This window comes from Zonotrichia leucophrys, chromosome 2 (assembly GCF_028769735.1).
Source record: "Zonotrichia leucophrys gambelii isolate GWCS_2022_RI chromosome 2, RI_Zleu_2.0, whole genome shotgun sequence".
In the NCBI taxonomy this organism is placed as follows: Eukaryota; Metazoa; Chordata; class Aves; order Passeriformes; family Passerellidae; genus Zonotrichia; species Zonotrichia leucophrys.
Window position 1 is genome coordinate 40,923,532 of NC_088171.1, and position 22,778 is coordinate 40,946,309.

At 40.0% G+C, this 22,778-nt stretch overlaps 1 protein-coding gene across 1 annotated transcript in view; it reads left to right on the forward strand.

Moving 5' to 3' along the window:
* The first annotated feature begins 7,199 nt into the window (after positions 1-7,199).
* CMC1 (C-X9-C motif containing 1) overlaps positions 7,200-22,778 on the forward strand; it is a 45,226-nt gene continuing 29,647 nt past the window's right edge. Inside the window, exons 1-2 of the mRNA XM_064704685.1 lie at positions 7,200-7,301; positions 20,423-20,515. Of these exons, the coding sequence (XP_064560755.1) occupies positions 7,277-7,301; positions 20,423-20,515 (118 nt within the window). The 5' untranslated portion in view covers positions 7,200-7,276. The remainder of the gene's footprint in view (positions 7,302-20,422; positions 20,516-22,778) is intronic.

Here is a 22,778-nt window from a genome sequence, read left to right on the forward strand (position 1 = left end):
GAGAAGATACTAGGAACTAAGAAGTTGATTTTCAAAGCAATGGATGTCTTACAAAGAAGCATGCAAGACTTTTTTCCTTTACTGAATTTCAGGATATGGAGTTATATGACTGCCAATTCTTCCTCCTGACAACATCCATACCTCAGTAACTAAAACCTCAGAATCAGTGCTGGTCAGTTGAGGTTCCTTAGTAGAGTACTGTTAAAGTCACATTGAATTTTCCAGACTGGTGAATATAGAGAAGCTAAGTGTTCAGAGTTATTATTGTTGCATCACTCTTACGCACCTAAAAACTAAAGAGGATGGAAAAGATTTTACAAAAAAACATGTTCTGACCATATCTGTTGGCGTAGAAAAGCATCTTCCTCCACTCACATTTTGTTTATCAGACTTTAAGTGACAAGTTTGAATTAGAAACAAATGCAGGACAGGTATTCAAATGTAAATGTTAAGGTAAAGTCCCCGTATCTTAGATTGCATTTTTTATTTCACGGAGAAAAAGACAACCAACCGAAGACGTCTCAACAATATAAACTAAGTAGGTATGCAAATATAACATCATAGATAATTATGTAACACTGTGAATCTGGTTGGATAGGCGTGAGGATTTACTGTAAGTTAAATACTGAGAGCTAGGTGCATGCAAAAGAAGCCATCTGCTGACAGAAGGATTTTTGAGATGGCATCAGGATCACATTTGGCAATGACATTGTTTCTCTTTCATTTCAACATTCCTCTCTACATACATTAATAAGTAGCTTTTGTTTCATCACCTTTCTCTTCTGCTCCAATGACTCGGATCTCATCATTTCCAATGATGACAATCCAAATGTAGAAGTATGGATTGTACTTAGGCTTAATTGCCTGAATTATGAGTAGTGTTACGATCTCAAGTAATCTGAATGGACTATAAATTGAGGAGCCTGATCTTCAGATCTTTAGTCTATCACTAACATTCCTCCACAGTGCCAGGCAAACTGCTTAAGCTCTTTGTGATTGTTTTTCCCTATCTCTAAGGTTCTTTGTGGTTTAGAGATGAAAGAAGCAACTACTGCAGTTGTATCTCAAGGCAGAATGGGGATCCTACATTACAGGGTGGTGTGCCCTATGAGAAACAAACATTTCCAAAACTGAAGAAACAGACAATAATTCTTAAGAGGCTCAACCAGCAGTTAAGAGGATTTGTATCTCTAAGCAGGGATTTACTAAACAAAATGAGTATGTATAAACAAGACCAGCACTCGAACAGGACTGACTATGTAGTGCATTTCAGTTATTAAAGACTTACTCTTTCTTTTTCTGTACTTGTAATACAAGGTGACACCAAGGGTGGAGCTGTAACCTCTGTCTGCAGTAAAGAATGGATTGGAAAGTACCTTAGAATTTCAGAGCTTGCCTCCATAGAGATGTTCCCTGTTGTGGCACAAAAAACCCAAACAAATTCAAACCATACCAAGGAGTGATTAGGAAACATCCAGGCCAGTAGTGACGCAAAGACAGCAAGAGAGTTCTTGTGCCAGCTCATATACCTAGAGGACTGCACCACACAGTAGTTACTGTGGCCTAGAAGGCACATTGAACACTGAACCATTTATTTTCTAGCATTTATCTTCGAGGATTAGCCCTTCTCTGTGTGGCACATAAAAAAATGGGAAAGCAAGAGAATGGCTAAATAGCTTTTCAAAGAACTTCACAAACAGAAATAAAACTTATGATGATGCAGAGCTGCAAGGAGGGAAAATGAAAATTCTAACCTCTAGTAATGACTAAAATAAATTTCTAAACAAAACTAGCAATATAAGCAAGAGTCACCCTATAGTTGTTGTGAATGTATTCAGACAGAAAAGCATTCTGCCCACAGCCTGAAAAGTAACTCTTCCTGTAAGCAAGGTAAATCAAATGATGAAAGCTTACAGTCTGCTTTGTTTTGGTGGTGGACCTTCCCTTCCTTTTACATTACTGAACTAATAATACCTAAAAATCTTAATGAAAGTCTAATGATCTACACTGCTGTAGAGTTTTTAGCTTTGGGATACTTCTGAATCTGTTGATATAAAAGAGGAATTTTTTAGCAAACAAAAGCCAGTGAAAGAGTGTGCTCTTGTGTGCAGACTTCAGAAAAGAAATGGAACTGTTTTCCACTTTGCCAGTCAGATCCAGTAGTGACTGGCAAAGAGAATAATTTGATGCAATTTTTCTACTTTAGCAGACGGCCAGCTTCCTATATACAACTTCAGTGACATCCTGATAGAGACAGCAAGCTTTGGTAATCACCCTGATGGTCCCAACTGTCCTGAAACTTGGAAAGGCAGGCCCATGAAGGGGAAGATTTCATTCTTGGTGAAGTGGTAAAAACAGTCCACAGGACTCAAGATAGGCACTACTGCCACAGAGCCTGCCACCAAGCAACAAGCCAGTTGTTCTTTGACAGCAAGAGAGAGGCCAAGGCAATGCAGTGCCAGTGCCTGCACTGTGAAAATACTGCAGAAGTCTCACATCACTTAAGTGAGCCTTGATAGGCTGCAGGTTCACAGGTCTGCAACACAGACCTATCTACTAATACCCAGAACAGGCAGAATTAGAGACTCATGAGACAGGGCAGAAATAGTTCAAGATGCTTAATGCTTCTTCCTACATAACAGATTCTGCTGTAAAGATGTCCTATCCTGAAGAGACATATGGATGGGTTTAATTCTGTGGGGGAATAAATACAAAATGCTGCAACTTACATAACAGAAAGACACTAAAACTCCTTCATGTTCTTCCCTCTTCTAGAAGATGTCTCAAGTCAGTGAAAATCTCGGATGGCAATTGCAAATAAGGCCCTCAACAACTTTACAGTGACTTCAGTAAGAGTACTTTCCCTCCAGAAAAGAAGGAAACACTTCTTTGATTCTAAATATTCTCATTTAAAGTTCCTCCACATCTCACACCTATGAATGAATTTCACATGGGTAAGCTTAGCAAAGAATCACAACCTTTTACTGGTAGGTGTATTTCATGAAACAAGATCAAAAACATCAACAGTGAACAAACGTGTCTAAGAGGTGCCACTTGAAAATAAGCCTTTGAACTCATTTGACCAAGGCTATTGCTTAAAAAAAAAAATCACACCTGTGTGCAGACAGATAGGCTCTCTTTATCTGGTAAAAACAAGGTGAGGAGACTCATGGGACAGATAATTAATCTCTATTGCTATCTATAGTTTCTTTGTTAACACTGTCTTGGTTGAAGTGTGAAAATATGTTCACACTTTGGAAAATGGGCGATTAGCTAATCAAATAACAATATGAATCTTAGAAACACAGAAATTACTGTAACCCAACACCACTACTTCTGACTATATATGGTTTTAAAAATTTTATAAGAAAAACGTTCTCTCAAACATCCTTCAAGACTATAAGGGAAGTTATAAAGTTATCATACCTTCCCCACGTATGTATATGTAACAATCAGTGCACACATTGTGACCACCATCATCAGTCTATTTCCAATACTTCACCCAGTATTTCACCCTCAGGGAATTAATTGCAGGGAGAATTTTCTTTGTATAGACAAATTCCAAGAAACTGTGAAGAGATTACATGAGCAGCACTGAATAACCAGGGGCACTCAGCAGTAGCCACTGCTCTGTTAGGGCCCTGTTAAGTAGCAGTTGTGTGTATTGAGTAGCACTGGTCTCACACCAGTGCCCCAGGAGATGTCCCAATTAACCAAGTTTACCATAAGTGTCTCAGTTAAATGAAGCATATGGTACAAACTTGTATCAAAGAGCTACATGGCAAATGCCCCACACATTTCAGCACAACTTCACAGGGCTGCCCAAGTTGTGCAAGATTCATATTAAAAAAGATCTGACTAAACACAAATTGCATACTCCAGATGTCATTTCAAAACTCTCTCCTGGGGTAAGATACAAGTTAGACCTCATGTTTAAGGAAGACTCACTTTGCACTTTTTTTCTTTTTTTTTTTTAATTAAACTATCCCTTTATACCCTTGAATGCTCCTACAGCATGGAGCTCATTTTCACAGGCACTTCCACATTAATGAAGAAAGCAATTCTTTTCTCTATATAAGTAGATGATGTTATTAACATCAAGACTGCATATAAAATTATGAAGAACATGTATTTACAAAGTTTTGCTTTTTAATCTGTGCTACTAAAATTCTTGATGTGGCACTTAACACTTCACGTCTCTCACACAGTAACTTTCTCTTTTCTGATGGCAAAAACTGTTCTGTTTCTGTTCACTCAAGCTGCTGTAAGAACATAATTATCCTGTGTCATTGAGTCAGGCATTGTGCCACTTCCTGGGATCACTGCACTGGCTCCCAAGTCAGACACAAGGTATTATTCCTAATTTAAAGCCCCTTGAGAACAGTTGCTACCTTACTGTCTTATTCCATTCCTCCTCTGCATGTCAGCCTCATTTGCTTATCTGTCAAGATAACACTTTCTCTGATACTTTCTCATTTCTGATCATTTCTGCTAACCCCAAAAGCATGAGACTGTTATCAGACTCTCAGCTGCATATGCCCTCCCTCAAAAATTATTTCTGACCCTCAAATCTACAAAACAAAGTTGTTCTATCAACTTTTTTTCCTTTGTTCTTATTTTCTCAAGGTGTGTCTTAGTCCCTTTTGCACTTCTTCTTGTCTGTCAGACTTGGAAATAAAACTCCAGAAAGTCCTGTTTCTGCTTTCCAGACCTGCTTCTGAAGAAGCAGCAGCAGCAGAGGACAACTTCTCCAAGCTACAAAGCTATTGGACATTTATTTTTGCAGGTACTGTTTCCATGAAAGAAGCAGCAAAGTTCTGGCCTGAAACTTATCAAATTAACACAACACACGGAGCTGACATGTAAGTTCAAAGATCTTCATCAGTAAAAGAAACCTTCAGTTCTAATTTTGCAGGGCATATATAAGATAACAGTAGCCAAGAGTTTAAGAGCAGGAAAATTACTAACTTAAATAATGCCTTTTTTTAAAAGACTCAACTTACTTGGAAAGCATACATTCTACTTCTTTGGCTCCCATGCTGAAAGCTCCTCTTTGTATCATGTGTTTTCTTGTATTTTCTCTTTGTAGATTATATAAGAACTCTTTGCAGATTGGCTGGTATCTTTTTTCTTTAACACTCTTATATTCCTTGCAGAAGTGGCATAGCCAAAATCCCTTAATAAAACAAATACAAATAAATTGACATGATGCATTTGCATTGCTTTGTTCAATCAAAATTCTCAAAACAGTTTATAAACATTAACTGAAGTGGTATAGTTTAAAGTTACAGAAAACAACTGTAATATTCATGTTTTACTCTGAGGAATGAGATCAAACTTGTGGTTAAAAAAAGAAAAGCATAGAGGCACTTAATGGTATAAAGCAGAAATGCTCTAGATCAGTAAGGCCAAAAGCATTCACGTGGAAGATTTTGCCTACATCACGCTCTACTAATTTCTGTGAATGTATCAACACGAAGAACTTGGCTCTTAGTGTGGCCTCAAGTTGAAAAAACATATTTCCTAATAAAGAGACAAAATTTTCAAATAGGGAAAATATTGTCAATCTGGGGAAAACCTTGAAAGTTTGATGGAAAATCATTTTCCATCAAAATAATAAATAACATGGCATCATCTAAATTCCTCCTACTGAATTTTCTAGACTGCTTATTATCTTCCAGAGGCATACAGTCTGGAAGTTTGGGGAAGGCTCCTGGGTTTCTCACTTCCCTGAGAATGCAATGTTTAAAATTCACCTTTCCACTGAACAGAAAGTAACAATGCCAAGTAACAGAGGAAATGCTATATTTGGAAGAATTTTTGCAGCCTCCTGTAAGAGGCTACTGCATAAAATGACTGATTTTTCATATCACTTGTCAGTCTAAAATGTTAAAGATAGGAAAAGAGGGTAGGCTTTCCGAAAATTCTGGCTTGTATTTATTAAAACAAGATCCAAGTTTCAGATATGTCTTCTTACTCCTCATTTCTCTTAATTTCTTGGGAATCATGTTCTTGGGTTTTTTAAGCGTATGACAATTTAAGGAAATTTATCACTTTTTAAATTAATTAATTATTTTTTTTGCTCTGTGTTTTGTGTCCCAAAGTGGTTATTCTTGCCTCATGCAAGTAATAACTAAAGGTTGATCAATTCAATATATTGCTGACTCCTAACTAAGAGTTGGAGGTGGGACACTAGATTTCCTGGTTCCTCTGTCAATTGCACAGGAACGTGGTCCCAGCAACACTGAGGCATGAGAAAGGACCTCATGTCCAATGACTGGGAAGCCCCTTTTTATGGTCAGAAACCAAGTCATCGATGAAAACAGCCACCAATGAAATTCTCATTTGCCACTTTGAGTCCTTGCTGTGGAAGCCTCAGGCACCCCAAGGGCTGGAGGATGTGACACCAGTCCCTGTCAGAGGCTGCACGCAGGCAGACACACACACACAAGCTTCCCTGGGGTTCCCTGGGAACCTGGTGCTCAGCACCCAGGCCTGTCAGGAGCCCAGTTCCAGGATCCTCAGTACAAGAGAGCCAGGGAGCTCCTGTGGTGGATCCAGCGGAGGGTAATGAGCATGAGTGGGGCACTGGAGCATCTCTCTTATGAGGAAAGGCTGAAGGAGCTGGGCCTGTTCAGTCTCGAGAAGAAACATCTGCCAGGGGACCTTATCAATGTATATTAGATATCTAAAGTGGGAGTGCCAAGAGGATGGAGCCGGGCTCTGCTTGGTGGTGCCGAAGAGCAGGACTAGAGACAACAAGCAGAATCTGATGCCCAGGAAACTCCATCTGAAACATGAGGAAGGATTTTTTTTACTGTTCGGGTGACCACGCACCGGAACGGCGTGCCCAGAGATGGTGTGGAGTGTCCCCCACCACAGATACTCCAGAACGATGGGGACGCAATCCTCCAGGACGACTCTGTTTGCGCAGGTAGGTTGCGCAAGATGACCCACTGCGGCCCCGTTTCAACCTGACCCACTCTGTGATTTTGTGACCCCTCGGTGACTCACGGAGTATGAGCCCACCCACGGTCAGGAAATCACCGCGGCGGCGGCTCAGTCGCGGCGGCGGCCCAGTCGCGGTGCCGCAGAGCCGCCCCCGTGCCCACACGCCCACACGCCCAGCACCTCCGCCCTCAGCGCTCCCGCCCCCGGTCCCCGCCCGGCGCGGGGAGGAGCGGCAGGGGCGGCCGGGCCGCGCCGCGCCTGCGCCGCAGGGCCGGGGAAGCGCGGGCACGCTGTGCGCAGCTGCCGCCGCTGCGTGGGGCCGCAGATGGAGCCTGCCCCCGGCGCCGCAGGTAGGGGCGGCCGACGGGCGGGCGGGAAAGAGGGAGGGAAGAAGGGAGGACGGCGGGGCGGCGGAGCGCCCCCCAGACATACCCACTTCACCCCCGCCCTCCTCTCCCCCACCGCCGCACGCCTCGCCAGGCTTCCTGTGGGAAACCCCCGTCGCTTTCCGCCGGCCCTTCACACCCAGCGGAGAGGGCGGTGGCGTGGGCTGCGGCGCACCGCCGGTGGGTGCTGCGAAGGGCCACCCTGGGGGGCTCCGGCCCGGCCTCCGCGAGGTTCCCGGAGGGCTGGGATGTTCCTGGTGCCCTCAGCGAGCTCCCGGCGCCGCCTCCCTGCTTCCCTCCTTGCCGCTCTGCCGCCGCCGTGACCTCCAGCGGCGGGACGCGGGGCGAAGGCAGCTCCGGGGCGTCCCGCGGGTGCCTGCTGTGGCCTCTGTGGCTGTGTAACCAACGTAAAGGCAAAGCACCGAGATTATGCTGTCCTCGGCTTCGTGCTACCGAGGTCTTGTCCGAATGGCTATAGACACGTGTCCTCAGGAGTGAATGTAAGCCCGTGGCCTTTATACCCTTGCAGTGTTCACTCGCTGTGCCCGCAGTTCCCGAGTCAGGCGCCTTCGGCTTGATGTTTTTAAAGGCCATTCCCTTCAGCTAATGCAAGGTGTTGAGTCTCCCGTAGGTGCTGGTGCCCTGCAGTGGTTCTGGCTGTGCATCTCGGTCCCTGCCGCCTGTGGCTGCTTCTCCAAAAGCCGAAGGATGCTGGCCGAGGCCAGGCTCTCAGTTTCCCATGGAAACCTAGACCTTCTCAGTTTCTGATGGAAACCTGGACAAGGCCTGGAGACCAGACCCAAGGCCTGGGTCTCCAGGCCTTGCAAACAAGGCATTCATAGAGTAGTCAAGTTCTGGGTTTATTGATGGTATCCTCTATGCATCGATCTCTTACTCAATCAAGAAAACATTATAGAACTTAGCATGGCATTTCAAGTGGAGAATGTTCATCTACAGTGTAATTTCACTTCCCAGTTGTCCTGTGGAAAAAGCCCAGTTGTTACATTAGTTAATTCACAGATTAGGCTGAGCTGTAAGGGACCTGCAAGGATCGTTTGACTCTTAAGTAAATGGTCCATAATGGGATCAAACCCACAATCTTGGTGTTGTTAGCAGCATGCTGTAACCAACTGAGCCAATCCCAGCAATTCAACCTGTTGTGATTTCAGTGCAGAACAAAAGGCATGGCACCAAACACTGAAGTCATTAGCATTCTGCTTTCATATTTATGTATGTAATGACATTAGCTGTCCCTCCCAAACTATACTGTGGTTGTATGTTAGCTGCTAAGGGTGTACCTGCTGTGTGGCACCAATACTGAGATTCATCTGAGCAGTGACATTGCTTACTAACACCTCTCTAAATTTGCTACCTTGTTATCCACTATCTTTTGCTGCCCTCCCCCGCTCCCCATCAGTTTCTGGCTTATACAGTTCTGTTGAAAACCTCAGAATGAACTAAACATGGAGATGTCTAAGTGAGGTAGTAGAGAAACTGGAACAATTGCTGCAAGAGGTGTGAGCTGCCCTGTTCATGTTAGCAAGGTGTTAACCCAAATACCCTGGTGTGGCAGGTTTTAATGTCATCGTTGTTAACTCCTTCTTGGCTCAAATATGAGAAAAAGAGGGAGGATCACAGTTCTGTAAATTGTTACCATGACTGATAATTCATTTTATGGTCACAAAAGACACAAGTATTCTCATGGCTTTGAAAGGCAGTAGGGAGTGAATATCAAGGAGTTCTCTTGAAACTCAGGTTGCAGAACCTGTGAATTATGTTGTGATTTGTATGGGAGGAGTTTTTTGATAGCCATAGTTTGGGAAGAAACTGTGGTTGTGTCATTAGGTAATTATATCCAGTAAGTAAATTGGTAGCAAATGTGTTCACAAGATTTTATGTTCATAAAATCACAGATTATCCTGAGTTGGAATACACCCACAAGGATCCTCAAGTCCAGTTCCTGGCCCTGACTTCCCCAAGACTTCCCCAAGAATCAGACCATGTGCTTGAGTGTGTTGTCCAAACACTTCTTGAACTCTGTCCTGCTTGGTGTCATGAGAACTTCCTTGGAGAGCCTGTTCTAGTGCCCAGCCACCATCTGGGTGAAAAATCTTTTTCCTAACATCCAGCTTAAAAAACCTCCTGTAACTCAGCTTAAAGCTTCTGCTTTTCCCCTTGTGAGAAAGCTGTAGACTGCAGTGAGGTCTCCCTTCAGTCTCCAGGCTGAACAAAGAAGTGACCTCAGCTGCTCCTTGAGTGCCTCTAGGCCATTCCTCTCCTCTAGGCCCCTCACCAGTTTTGTAGCTCTCCTTTTGATGCTCTCCTAAAGTTTTATATTCTTTTTGTATTGCGGAGCCCAAAACACGCAGGACCTGAGGTGAGGCTGCCCCAGCTCAGAGCAGAGCAGGACAATCCCCTCCTTGCCTGCCTGGTGATGCTGTTCCTGATGGCCCCAGAACAGGGCTGGCCCTGCTGGCTGCCAGGGCACTGCTGGCTCTCATTCCACTCTCCAGGACCCCCAGGTCCCTTTCTGCAGTGCTGCTCTCCAGATGCTTTTCCCCCCAGTCTGTCTGTACATCCGGAATTGCTCCATCCCAGGTGTTAAACTGTGTTAAACTTCACTTGGTTGCTGATTGTTCAGCCCTTAATTTGTGTAGGTTTTCCTAGAGGGCCTCTCTGCCTTTGAGGGAGTCAACAGCTTCTCCCAATTTAGGAAGATGTTACACTATTTTGTTTTGTCCTTCTCCAAAATCAATGTGCTGCAGCCCGGCACTGAATTTGATTTTTGTATGCAGCACTTCCAAACCTATGTAGGGCGCAGTTTTTAGTGGTTATGATAAAGTTCATTTTATTTTTACTGTGCACTTGGTTATAGCTGTCATTTTCAGGTGGTGATGTTTGGATCCCACTTGAACATTCACAGATGCATAAAGTGGAGTCATGGATGATAGCTGAGATAGACAATACAGATTTTGGTACCTATTCTTGACATAGGGCTTAAAAACACAGGGTCTGAAGACTATTTTGATATTTTTCCTAAGCTACTTAACATATCTATTTCTTCATGTCAGGTGGAAGTGTAGGTTGCTAAATAAAACGGTTTTATCAGTGGACAGAGACAATTCGGCTTGCAGAAAGGATGTGACTTGTTTCAAAGTGGCAAGGGCAGTAAGACTAGAGCTGGAAGAATACACTGAAAAGAATTAAATTATAGCTTCAAAAGATAGAAAGGATAAAATAATAAGGGGTAAAACAATGTTGAATTTAAAGGGAAAAATGTAGAAGTAAAAGGAAAAGTTGTTTTTCAGATGGTCTTTTGCAAATTTAATTAAACTTCTTTTAGATAAGTTTTATGACTAATAACATAAGTTACCAGAATAACATCTGCAATCCTTGTGTTAATGTAACTGACACGTTTTTAGCCTTGTCACCTCATGCTCTGAAACTTGAGAACACTGGTGTGTTTTAATCATATCCCTGATGTTAGTTTCCAAAATGTTCATTCATTTATATTGTGTGTACTGATTGCTCATTTACTACAGAGGTACAGAAGTCAAAGGTAGGCATTGTTTTTTATTTGTCTCTTAATCCTTACTTCCAGTTAAAGATTTTTTTTTAAATGCAGGAAGAATGGTATTCAGTCCTATTATTCCTTCATTTGTATGTGATGTTCTTTATTTGGAATGAAAGGTGTAAATTTTATCTTGAAAGGAGTGGCTGAAGAGCTAAATATTCAAGCTCTCCAGGAGTTTGGGCAGATTTGTTTCTATAATGAAACTTTTATTTGTGATTTACATTGTTTTTCATTACACCTTGTCACGTCCTTCTGAAAATTATGTAGTGCTGGAGCAGCTGATTAATAGTATTGAGCATGGTGGCAAATCTTAGGTGGTTAACATCTCCTCTTGTGATAACTGAGGGATTTGTTGGTTGTTAGATTTTCCTGCATCCCTTCCTTGTCCATCTTGAGTACTTTGTTCTTTCTATGTTGGATTTACCTCTTACTCATCTCTTGTTTCTGGTGCAAGTTCTTGCACAGTTCCTTATGTCACTGCTTAGCTCTATTTTATGTGATCTGTTTGGTTTATACAATTCAGATAGTTTGTGTTTTTTCAGGACCTTTCTCTTTTTCTTACTCCAAGTGGAAGTAAGCAATAAATTCTTGGACACCATTCACTGTTCGTTAGAAAGGGCGTAGAAGAAATAGAGATTTTACACTTGGGACTGATTTCAGACAAGAGGTGCTCAAATGTGTGGGCTTGACTTTTTAAAAAGTGTGCCACCCTATCCTGTATGTAGGATTTGAATTGTGTCTGTACTGTTAGTACATTTTAGCTTCTCAGAAAAACCGCTGGAATGTATATTTGGTTGCTGAAATCCTGCTGCATGGTGTTTTGTTTAAGTGACAGAAAATTGCGTTGAGGATTTTGTGTCAGTTACCAAGTGCAGCTTTACAATAGTGGAATTAGGGCTGGCTCTGCTGGTTTAATCCTTGGTCAGCCCACAGCCCTAGCTTTGTTTTCTGCATTTTGCTGGAATTCTTACCTATTTTCAGATGGGATTTGAGGTGGGCTGAGGTGTTCCCTTTATAGGTAGCTCACAACTTAAGTTTTCCTAACTGGCAAGTCTGTCATACTTGAACAATGGTGTAGGCTATGTGTTAATGAAGCTGCATTATTTCCAGTAGTAAATATTAAGTCCTAATCTGTAATTAATTTTCAGGCCCTGTAACTGGATTTGCTGTGTGATCAGCAGTATAAAAATATCTCCTTGTGTTGGCTTGGCTTTAGTTATTACTCACTAGATGTATGAGCATTTGCAATCTGCATGTAATTAACAAGAAAGTGTGCTTTGTCAGGTCTGCTTTTCCTTTTCTTTCTAGGCATTACAGACTTGCTGTAATACAGCCATTGTTCACTATTAGCAAACAGCATTCTCGTAATCCAGTACTGCCATATTGCAGAAACATGAGCCCGAAAGCAAAATGTAAGATAACAAATTCAGCCAGTGAAAAAGGTGAAAATTGACTTTGAGGTGATGATAGAATGGTGAGAAGTTAAAGCTTTGGAAATTTTCCCTGGTGTTGTCATCCCTGTACTCCATCTTAATTTAAAATGTTGTCAGTATTAGAAAGATCTCAAAATCTGGAACTTTTAAAGTACAATTAAATTTATTCATATGCATTTAAAGAAGAATAAAAAAGGATACTGTGTAGAAAAGCTGCATTGATAAGTTTCTTTTGCTTTTAAATTAGGGTTTCAGAGTATCACAGATCTAGTTTCACTTGGATTATAACACTTCTGTCATTTCATATTGTCCTTCTGTATTTTAAAACCTCTGTAGAAGCTTGCTGCTTAAGGCTCTAGTTTGTATGCAAACACTGATGTCCAAATGAAATTACCAAACTCTGTAGCATTTCACATATGTATAAAGGTGTTTCTTTGGTCCTGGTCCATCATCCACCAGTTCACACTGGATGTCTTTGATAAAATTCTTAACCTTTAACAGGATTCTGTAGGGTTTTTATAGGGCTCAGGCTTACAAAGCAGGATGCTGAAATTATTCTGTAGCTTTGACCCCTTGAATTCCTTGTCGGTAAAGGCACAGAAGCCCTCCCAAAGGCTACAGGATTGGATACTTTAAGGATTAATTGATACATCAAATACAATTGTTGGAAAAGACCCTAAGATTTTAGAAAGATAACTTGTTTTTCTCTCCCATGACTTTAATGGGTCTATCTCTAAATGAATTTGTTCCCATGTGTGACTTGGTGTTTTCAAACAGAGGTTTTGAGTAGTTGATGCAGTCTGATTCAATGATGCAGACTTGTTGGAGAAGTTTTTATGATGCACATAGGCATAAATGATTCACATGAATTAACCTAAGAATGGTAATTTTTATTTAATACAAAGGGAATAAGCTAGGCAGAATAATGGAGATGAAAATTTTGAGTTGAATGTGTTCTTTTCGTAGAGGAGTACTAAGCTCTAATCATATTTGCTTACTCAAAACACTGCTATAGGTGCACTAAACTAGATCTGATTATTTTTTTGTAAAAAAAAATATAATGTCTAGAACCAATAGTCTGATGAAAGGAGTGTTTGCCAATAAGCAGGCAGTGGACACTCTGCTGCTCCTTCTGTTATTTAGAAAAGTTTACTTTTCCAGTGTATTGTATAATTATCTCATAGGCAAGTGTTCTAAAGCAAAACTTTGTAATGAAATGGAGTATTTACCTCACAGAAACAATTTTTACCGAGTGACATGAAGAATAACTGAATCCTCTAAATTAATACAACTTTGCAACTTTTTTATAAACTTGTTATTCACTCTCCAAACCATCTCAAGTATTGAGCAACTATAGATCTGCATGTGGAACAAATGACAGAATGGCTGTTAAATTCAAGTTTTAGTAGACTTGTCACAGATTAAAACAAGACCTTCCCTTCCAGGAAAACAGCTTCTTTGTAGTGGAGATTTTCTTTAAATGTGATGTAGGTTAAAGAATGGTAATTCTGCATCTCCTTGATTTTCTTCCCTTTTCATTTTAGTAATTGCTATTTCTAGTGCTGAAGTTCTTATTGATACTTTTTTTGAGTTTTATTTTTTAGCTTAAAAAAGAAGAGTATCTTAGAAATCTGTCTACTCACAACTGCTTACCTTTGATGGCAACTGGTAGGAAAAACTATTAATATGTAATAAAAAAGAAGGTCCCATTTATGGCTTCACTTTTCTCAATCTCCCAAAATAAAGAAAGTGATTGCTTTTCAAATTTATATTGTGTTGTATTTTAACTTGGATTCATGATCCTCGACTGAACTTTCTAAAGCATTTTTTCTAGTAAGGAACATAACTGATGCTTAAAAGTTAATCGAACTAGAATTCCAAGAAAAGCATGAGGTAGTAAAATTGCTAATTAAAATGACGTAAAGTTACTAAAACTTTCTCTGTTCTTCGTACATACTGTGATTCTTAATGAAAAAGCAATAGTATTTAAAGTACTGTCTTGAACGCTTTTCGAAGGTGGCTAAATAAAAAAATCAAGAAAATCCAAATTATAGGTTGTATAACTAGAAATGCACATTTCAAAGACTGTTACTGGAATTGCTTGACTCAGTTCCCTTTGGATGGAGAAAGTGTGAGGTTCTTTAAGTAGCTGGGTAGAGCAGATTTTAACTTTTCTGAGTAATCTGTGTCACTGCTACCTGAAGTCGTGAAAGAGGTGAGAGCAGAGCTGTTAACTACCAGCAGGATGAGTAAAGGGTGAGCAAATCAGTTACTAGCTGTGTTGAATGGAGTGGGGCGATTACATGACTTCTCACAGGACACTCTTCTAAGAAAGCTTTTGTCTTGGTATCCTCTTCTTGTAATAGTGTTCTAATGAATATAGAAGCTGCTAGAGGCCCTTTTGTTGTTAGGACTGTAAAGCAGCTTTGTATTTCATTCTCTTCTCCCCTTTAAAGGTCTGCTGCCTGCAGCACAGCTCTGCACCTTGCTTGAGGTGTTCTCAAGGCCATCCTGGGTCCTTTGGTCAGAGACTAGAAAGTCAGCAAAGTATTTGTCATCTGTTTTGCCAGCTTCCATACAGACTGAATTTGATGTGTTCTAGTGGTTGGGATGTTCTTATTCCTCTTTATGTATATTAGTTTCTTGGGGTTTGGTCATTTTTAGAAAAATACCAAAACTATTAAAATGACCAGCTGTGGTCCCTGGCCTTCCATGGCAATAAAGAGCTTTTGCAGCTGAGGGTTTTGATCAACCACAGAAGGCTCTTATTGCAACTGTAATCTTGACCCCTACATATTGTATTCAGTGAGAACCATGAACACTGAGATTTGCCAAACCCCACAGATTTTGTTTGTTAAAAAAACCCCAAGTCATAAATGTTTCTTAGTGATTTAGTGAATAAGGGATATCTCCTAGTTAAGTAATATCTCTCTTTAATTCTTTACACTGCGCTGAGGTTTTATGGAAAACAATTTCTCTTTCACAAAGGTATTCCCTTTTCTGTAGCTTTCTCCCTTTTTTTTTTTTTGCAAACTTCTAACTTCTTTAACTGTTCTTTATCTTCTGTTCCTTGTCCCCAAGAGGAGCATTCTGGAATCTGCTGATCAGTCTTTAGGAAACATTCAGTAGTTCTATCAGACAGATTCCTTGCCTGTAGACCTGATTTTCAAGGAGCTAGTGACTTAGCTGTAGCCCCTGGAAGCCTGCCTTTGGTTTTAATTCTGGCTAACTTTTGTGTATGTTTTTACAAAATGTTTATTTTTTAGTATTTGTAGTATTTAGTCTTTGTTTTGTAACCTTTACTTGATTAGCTGTGTTCATCCATGTGTCCCTTGTAATGTTTGGTGGTGCTTGGAAGTTTCATCAGAAGGTAAGGTAAAGGTAAGCTGTCAGAGTATTCAATTGATGTAACAAAAATGCCCAAGTTTGGGCTGGCAGAGGGAGAAGAAAAAGCTGCTGCTAGCATTACTAGCTATCACTTTGTGGCCAAAGGCTGTGATCTCTTCAAACAGCCTTCCCAGAAGACCAGGAAAAGTGTGTGGAGGATGTGAGTGATACCAAAAGTATCAACTTTCAAATGCAGAAGGCAAACTGTAGGAAAATACATTTCTTACTTGTCTGGGAATAATATTTTCATGATGATATAAAGCAGGAGTAAGACTGTTGAAATGCAGATTCTTCTGTAGGGACTAGTTCACAGGTGTCTGGTATTAGAGTAAGAAGTAGCTTTCTTCGTGTAGAATAGTGAACTTTAAAAAGGGGGAAAAAGCTCTTATTCTGGAAACTGTAATATAGTTGAAAAAAGGCAAAAGGGGTTGATGGTTTTACATCATGGTTGTGTCCTATTTTTTGATGAAGTCTTGCTTCTGAGTTTTTTGGGTTTTTTTTTCCTTTGAAAGTTGTTGCCGTATATGTTACTGCAGAGATGAATAGCTTGAATTGATGGTGAGCTTGCAAGTGCTTGTTCATCAGTATCAGAAGTGCAGGTACTTTGCTTGTGAACACATTTGCTTTATCTGGTATCTGCTATTTTTAATAGTTGCACCTTATTTTTCTTAAATATTTTGTGTAAATCCTAGGGATACTGACTTCAGTAAAGTGTTTTAAGATTGTTGAAGGAAAATCACTGTAATTGTAAAGCAATGGAGAGTTGAGAATCAAGGAAGAATATTTAAGATGTCCAAGTAGGAACTCACAAGTAAATACAGTACTGCTTAAACTGAACATCTGCATTTGGGTTATTTGGAGAGGTAGTTGTACCCAGAGCCTGAAACTTAGACACTGTAAGATAATTAAAGTTCTTTGGACTTTTCGTACAGTCACTTAGGCTAGGTTTAACACCATCATTTTTACCGTGCACTTTTAAGTACTAAATATTTTCTAATTAAAAATACAAAAGCAAAATCCTGTAAATACAAACATTTTTTAAAATTAAAAAAGAAAAACATTGAAACTGATACTTCTCAACAGAGATTTTTCTAAAAGCTGTAGATGAGTTTATAAAGTGTTTACTGTAGTTTCCTTTATACTGTTGTATAATTACTTTTGAATTACTGCTGTAGCTCTCTTCTCATTCTTCCTGCTGGATGCTGCCCAGTGTCCTGATGTGCCCTCTCCTTCCTGCATTTTCAGCGTTTGTAGACTTGACAACATGGGACTAAAAAGAAGGAATTTGCCTGGAGCACAGTTCTGTCATGGTTCTGGTTGTGCTGGTGTGAACACCAGTAGAGCCTCTCCTTGCTATCAGTCTTACGCCTCTTTCTTTTGAATAATCAAACAGAAGATTGGGTGTTTAACCTAAGAGAAAACCCAACAATCTTTTTTGACTGTTCTGGGCTATCAGGGAAGTCTTCTCTTTTTGCTTTTCATTTTCTTTGCTTGCTTGTTTTTCCCCAGATGGCCCTGTGTCCTGTTTCCTTCAGTTGCATTCCTACCCACTTCTCCTCTCTGTCAGTAGAGGGATGGCTGATCCTTGCACTGGAGGCCTGTGCTTTGGCATTGTGAAAATCGTGGATGCTTCTGGCCAGCTTTGCCAGCAGGGGAATGCAGAGGGGGGCGTAAGTGGCCCGAAGTTTAGAGTTCGACTAGCTGAGGGCGAAAGGCCGACGCCCCTCTGCAATTCCTGGCCAGCACCCTTCGGCGTTTGATGGCCTCGGGCTGTGCTGGCTGCGGACTGGCTTACACTGCTGGTATTGGGGAGGAACGGAGCTGACTATTTCCCGGGGGTTAAACATCGGTTTATTGAAGGTGTTGCGGGATCTAAACACGGGGAAACTAACTGGGAAAAAGTTTTTTCCATAGGGTGTGAAACAGGATTATAAAGGAGGGGGGGGGGGTACAGGCGGAACCAATCGGGAAAGGTGAGGGGATGAACTTCACAGAACTGACACTCTATGGAGACCAATAATCAAAAGGTAAAGGAGGTGTCTTGGGACCCCAGCCAGCCACCATCTCCAGAGAGGAGAAGGCTCTCGAAACCTGGGAGGAGAAAGGGGGTGATTGACTGGACCCAGGGAAGAGACAACTTTCACTTATAAGGGAAACCAGGGGAGGAGCAATTACATATCGGCAACTATGAATAGCGGTTACTATAGCAACTTAGCTGACAGGGTAGCAGTGGCGGGAAAAACTGGGGGAACAAAACCATTTTACACATAATAGGGGAGAACAATACATAAATTGGGGGAATAACACAAGAAACTTAACAACACACTACAACAGGGGAAACCCAGCTGCTCCTCCCAGGCCCTGAAGACTTCTCTCCTCTCTGCTACATTTCTGTCTATGCTGTGGTATAAAAGTTAAACCTGTGCAGAGCCAGGGGTTGGACTTGGTGATTCTTGTGAGTCCCTTCCCCCTCAGGTTATTCTATGATGCTAATTATGGGAAGTAGATAAGTGGATGTAATTACTCCAAAGTGTGAATCAGCTGAGATTTTTACATGTATTTGAGTTAGTTTTCTGTTTTGACTTGCTCACTCACTACGAGGTTAGGTGCTTAAAAATGATGATGTGATGGAGGTGAGTGAGGGCAATGTGGCACTGGTAAAACTTCCCTTTTGGTGACAGCAGGCAACCCACTTGATTCACTCTATCTGTATTTGTATTTCTGTACTCCAAGCACCTGGATAGCCAAGCTGAGTTTAGAAAAAGTGTGTGGGAAGCAGAAATTAAGGCTGTAATCTGAGCCAGTAGTACTCATGATACTTCAGTCTTTCTTCTTGTCCTCATCTCACTGAATTCCCTCTTATGGGTGGCTTTGGAGTTACACAGTGAACAGATTCAGGGAATTCACCTGGTTGAAAAATAACCTAACAGGAAATTTATTTACCTCTTAAGGAAATTAACTTCCCCTTTCATTCACCAAAGGGCTGCTGAGCCTGACTGTGTGGGCAGAGGGAAAAGAGATGATAGGGATGGGGAGAGGGCAGGAAGGCTGCAGTGCCAGCTTGCTTTGACTGGAGTGAGTGGGGGCACGTGGTGTGCTGGTGCCAGTTCCTGCCATGTCATTCCACTGAACTGATTTGTCCTGTTTGCAAAATGTGCTTGGAAGTTTTCTGACAGCTTTGTCTTGTCTGTAGCCTATGTACTGTACTGTGTTTGGTACACTGATGCTCTGCAGAAAGTTAAAATGAAGGATATTTGTAACATTTTATTTGAAAAATAATATATTTGTAGAAATCTGATATTTGTAGTATTTTAATATGAAAATCAGTGCATGGAAGCAAATCTAAGTCTGAACTATTTGCTTTTAGTGTTTTTGTTGTATGTACAGAATAAAGGGTTTTTTTCCTGATGTAGAAATGCTAAGAAGGATATTTTGGAGGAGAAATGTCTTTAGTGTATATTGCTCATTGTAATCCTCTGTTGTTGCTAGATTCCACTAGTAATATCACATACAGTACTGTGTAGCCTCATAATGTAATGGCTTAGCATTAGTAAACTTTAAAAGATGATGACTTAAGAATGAGAGATGGTTTCAGTTGTTTTTTGTAGAGAGGTAACAAAAAATGCTCTGAAAAATAGTGTTTGAAAGCTGATGGTAACTTAAAACCTGCTTCTTTGCTTAGTTTCAATACATTGCACTTTCACTTTTTCTTCATTTCATCTCCTTTTTAATGAGTAATTTTAAATTGAAATGATTGTCACCATAAATAATTCTGACAGTAGAATTTCCATAGTGTGAGCATTCCAACTGATGCTATTCTGAAATGTGTTATCAGCTTCAAAAGATGAATAAAAAGTGTGTTTCAAGATGAAAACCATGTATTTGGTATAAGTGCATTGGACTATACAGTGTCTTCTAAAGGGTTTTAAACTCAGAAACTGAGAAATAAAAAACTGTTCTTGATGAATTCTCATCCCTTTGTTTTGAAGAAAGTGGATTTGGAAAAGCAGTATTTTTTTAGTGGTCTGTGTTGTTTTTTCTAAATCACTAGCTGTACTCAAGAGAATTCTGGAGACAGCTGAAAGCAAACTACAACTTTACTTTTTAGTATAGAAATCAGGCAGCAGCACTTCTCTTTTTGAGTTGGATTTCTGAATGAAAAAGCTCCTAGATCCTCCACTGAAGAGACTTCATTTTCTTCTGAAGAACCAGAGTCTTCCACATAGCCATACAAATTCTAGCTTGTGCTCTAGTGTGTGCTGTTTTTCTCAGCTTTGTGTTAGTGAATGAAAGAGTGCATACAGATCATGGGCATAAAAAAATATTAGTATAATAAAAAGAAATAAAAGTATTTAATTGCTCTGCTGTCTGTATACAGATTTTTTTATTCAATAAGGCAGAAATACAAATGTGCTGCCAGAATTTGCTCCTTTATTTTTGGTTCACAGTGCATATTAAACAGTAGAAATATTCAGGATAATGTTCATATTTGTATCTGAGCAAACTTTGGACTTTCCATCCTTTTGGTCTATGTAGTCTTTTCATGGTACTTTCTGCTGCTCTTTGTGACAGTTTTAGTATGGTCCTGTATGTTACATAAACAATGTTGTGTTATTTCTTTAGATTGACTCTTTCTGATGTATGGATAACAATTTTTTTTTTCAAAATTATCTTTTTTTTCACTCTTGCAGAAAATTCTAAGCTGAGACATGTAGAAAAAGATGTTTTGATTCCACAAATAATGAGGGATCGAGCCAAGGAGCTGTGTTCAGATAAGGTGCAAGGTAAGAGTCAAATATTCATTAGGAGATCAGATGTACTCACTTTTGTGCCCTGAATATAATCCTTGTATTTGAAATCATGTAGTCAGAGAATTAATATGTGTGATCTCCATCTTTATCAGCTCACTGTGAAACCAGTATTGAAGCATATAAATCTGCTGTATTGGCTTTGGCTGCTTGGTGAAAAATTTTGGACTGTTTTCCAAAATTTTTTACTCTCAAGGGCTGTTGAATTTAGTATGATTAATACAAAATTTTTTCACATCTCAGTTTGGTGATGACAGAGCAGCACAAGAGTTATTGTGTTTCTGTATGAATACTTAATACTTAAATAAATTCACCTGCCTCATGAAAACCTTCAGTTAAGGCTTCTCTCATTATAACAAATTTGTTTAAATATTCCCAACTTACTGCATCCTTTCCTTGCCCCAGCATTGAAATGATCCATGCACATAAACACACACATGTTACTCGACAGATGCTGAAATAGAGTGATGCAGTGCACTTCTGCTTTCATTTTCTTATGAGGAGCACTGGACTCTTTAAATTAATAACTTTTCAATAACTCTTTAAAGTGGTGTCACCCCCTCTGCTGAGAGCTGCTTACCCAGAGGTGAACCAAGAATGCTGCTATAAGAGGGATGTAAGGATGGATGAAAAGCCACTGAATTATTCTGTACAAGTGTCAGCTTTCAGTAGAGAGCATTTGCATTCGATCATCCAGATCTGAGCTCTTTAAACTTCTTTTGTTCATGCACTCCAGCAGTAAAAGTTTTCTGACTGCACAATCCCAATATGGGTATATTCATTTATAAATTATGTAAATGTGTCACTGTACTGTATGTTACATACATTATAAAACATAAAAATAGAAGTTTAAAAAGGATGAGATAAAGGTGAAATAAACAGTACTTTAAAATATTTTAAATATTTATCAATCTAAAAAGATTACTGTTAATAACAGTACTTTTTATTGAGATCTATATGACTGAACATGCATCATAGTTTTTAAAATCTTTAACACTGTGATATAGGAATTTGAATACCTGGTTCTAAATTCAGTGTATTTCAATACTTGATCTTGATAGGTGCCCAGAAAAGATACCTTACAGAGATGTAAAATTACAGAGGTAATTTTACTTACCTATATTCATTTTTCAGTCCTATCCACAAGTTTTGCAAATGGTTTGCTTGAAATTAGGCTAATAAATTATCTTCTCCCCTGATGTCAGTCAGTTTTTCTTCCAAACTAACGCATGTCAGTGTTTTCAACCCCCTAAAACTCTCCTTGGGAAGATTTTTAACAGGTTAGAAAGGTTTTTAACAGGTGGAAAGGTTGATATCCTTTTAAAGGGCACAGATATAGGAGGTTTTTGTAGGTGACACATGTTTTGTTCACCTAAAAAACCAAGCCAAAAATTACATAATTAGGTGAACATATCCAAATACCTGTTTTCAAAATGCAAGTTTCTTTTGCAAAGGAGTTACTTTCTTAGTCATTATTAAAATGACACCTTCACCTTAAAGGGACACATTGAGTGCTTAGTTTTTGGAAATTCCTGCTAGGTAGCAAACTGCTCACAGCCACTTGTCATCAGTGAAAAGGTCAGTGGATTTGGAGCACTTGTCAAACCTGACACATTTTTTTAACAAAAGACAACTCTGAAGCACACTGCCACAAATTATCCAGAGAGCAAACCTCTCTGTGCTGCCAGGGAATTTTGTGGCCCCTCCCCATCTCATTACAAAATCTGGTAAAGATGCCACTGTTTGAAGGCTCCTTTTTGTCAGGTTATAACATTGATGCCGTCCTGCAGCACACTGTGCACTCCTGGCTCCAGCTTTGCTGCAATAGCTTACCTCTGAGGGAGGCAGTGAAGGAGTTTCAGCTGCAGTGCTCTCTGTAGCCTTAGTCTGGAATTCCTTTCTTATTCCAGTCAAAGCAGCCACTCCATCAGTAGCTACTTTTGCACAGCTTTTCCATAATACATTGTTTTTTATTCAAGATGCACAATGTATTATGCACTAGAGAATAGATCTTCTCTAGTGCATCTTTCCTTTAGTGGCTCACAAAAAAAGTGTATATTTTTGTGCATTTTATTGTTGAAATGCAAATACCACAAGGTGTGAGAAGTTAAAAACTTCTCTACTTTCAAACTCAGCTGTATAGCAAACCTCCCACACTATGTAACTTGCTTTAACACTTGTTTCTTCAAATCTTTAGCAGTGTCTTCTGTGCATCTTCCAACAGTATTTAGTGACAAAG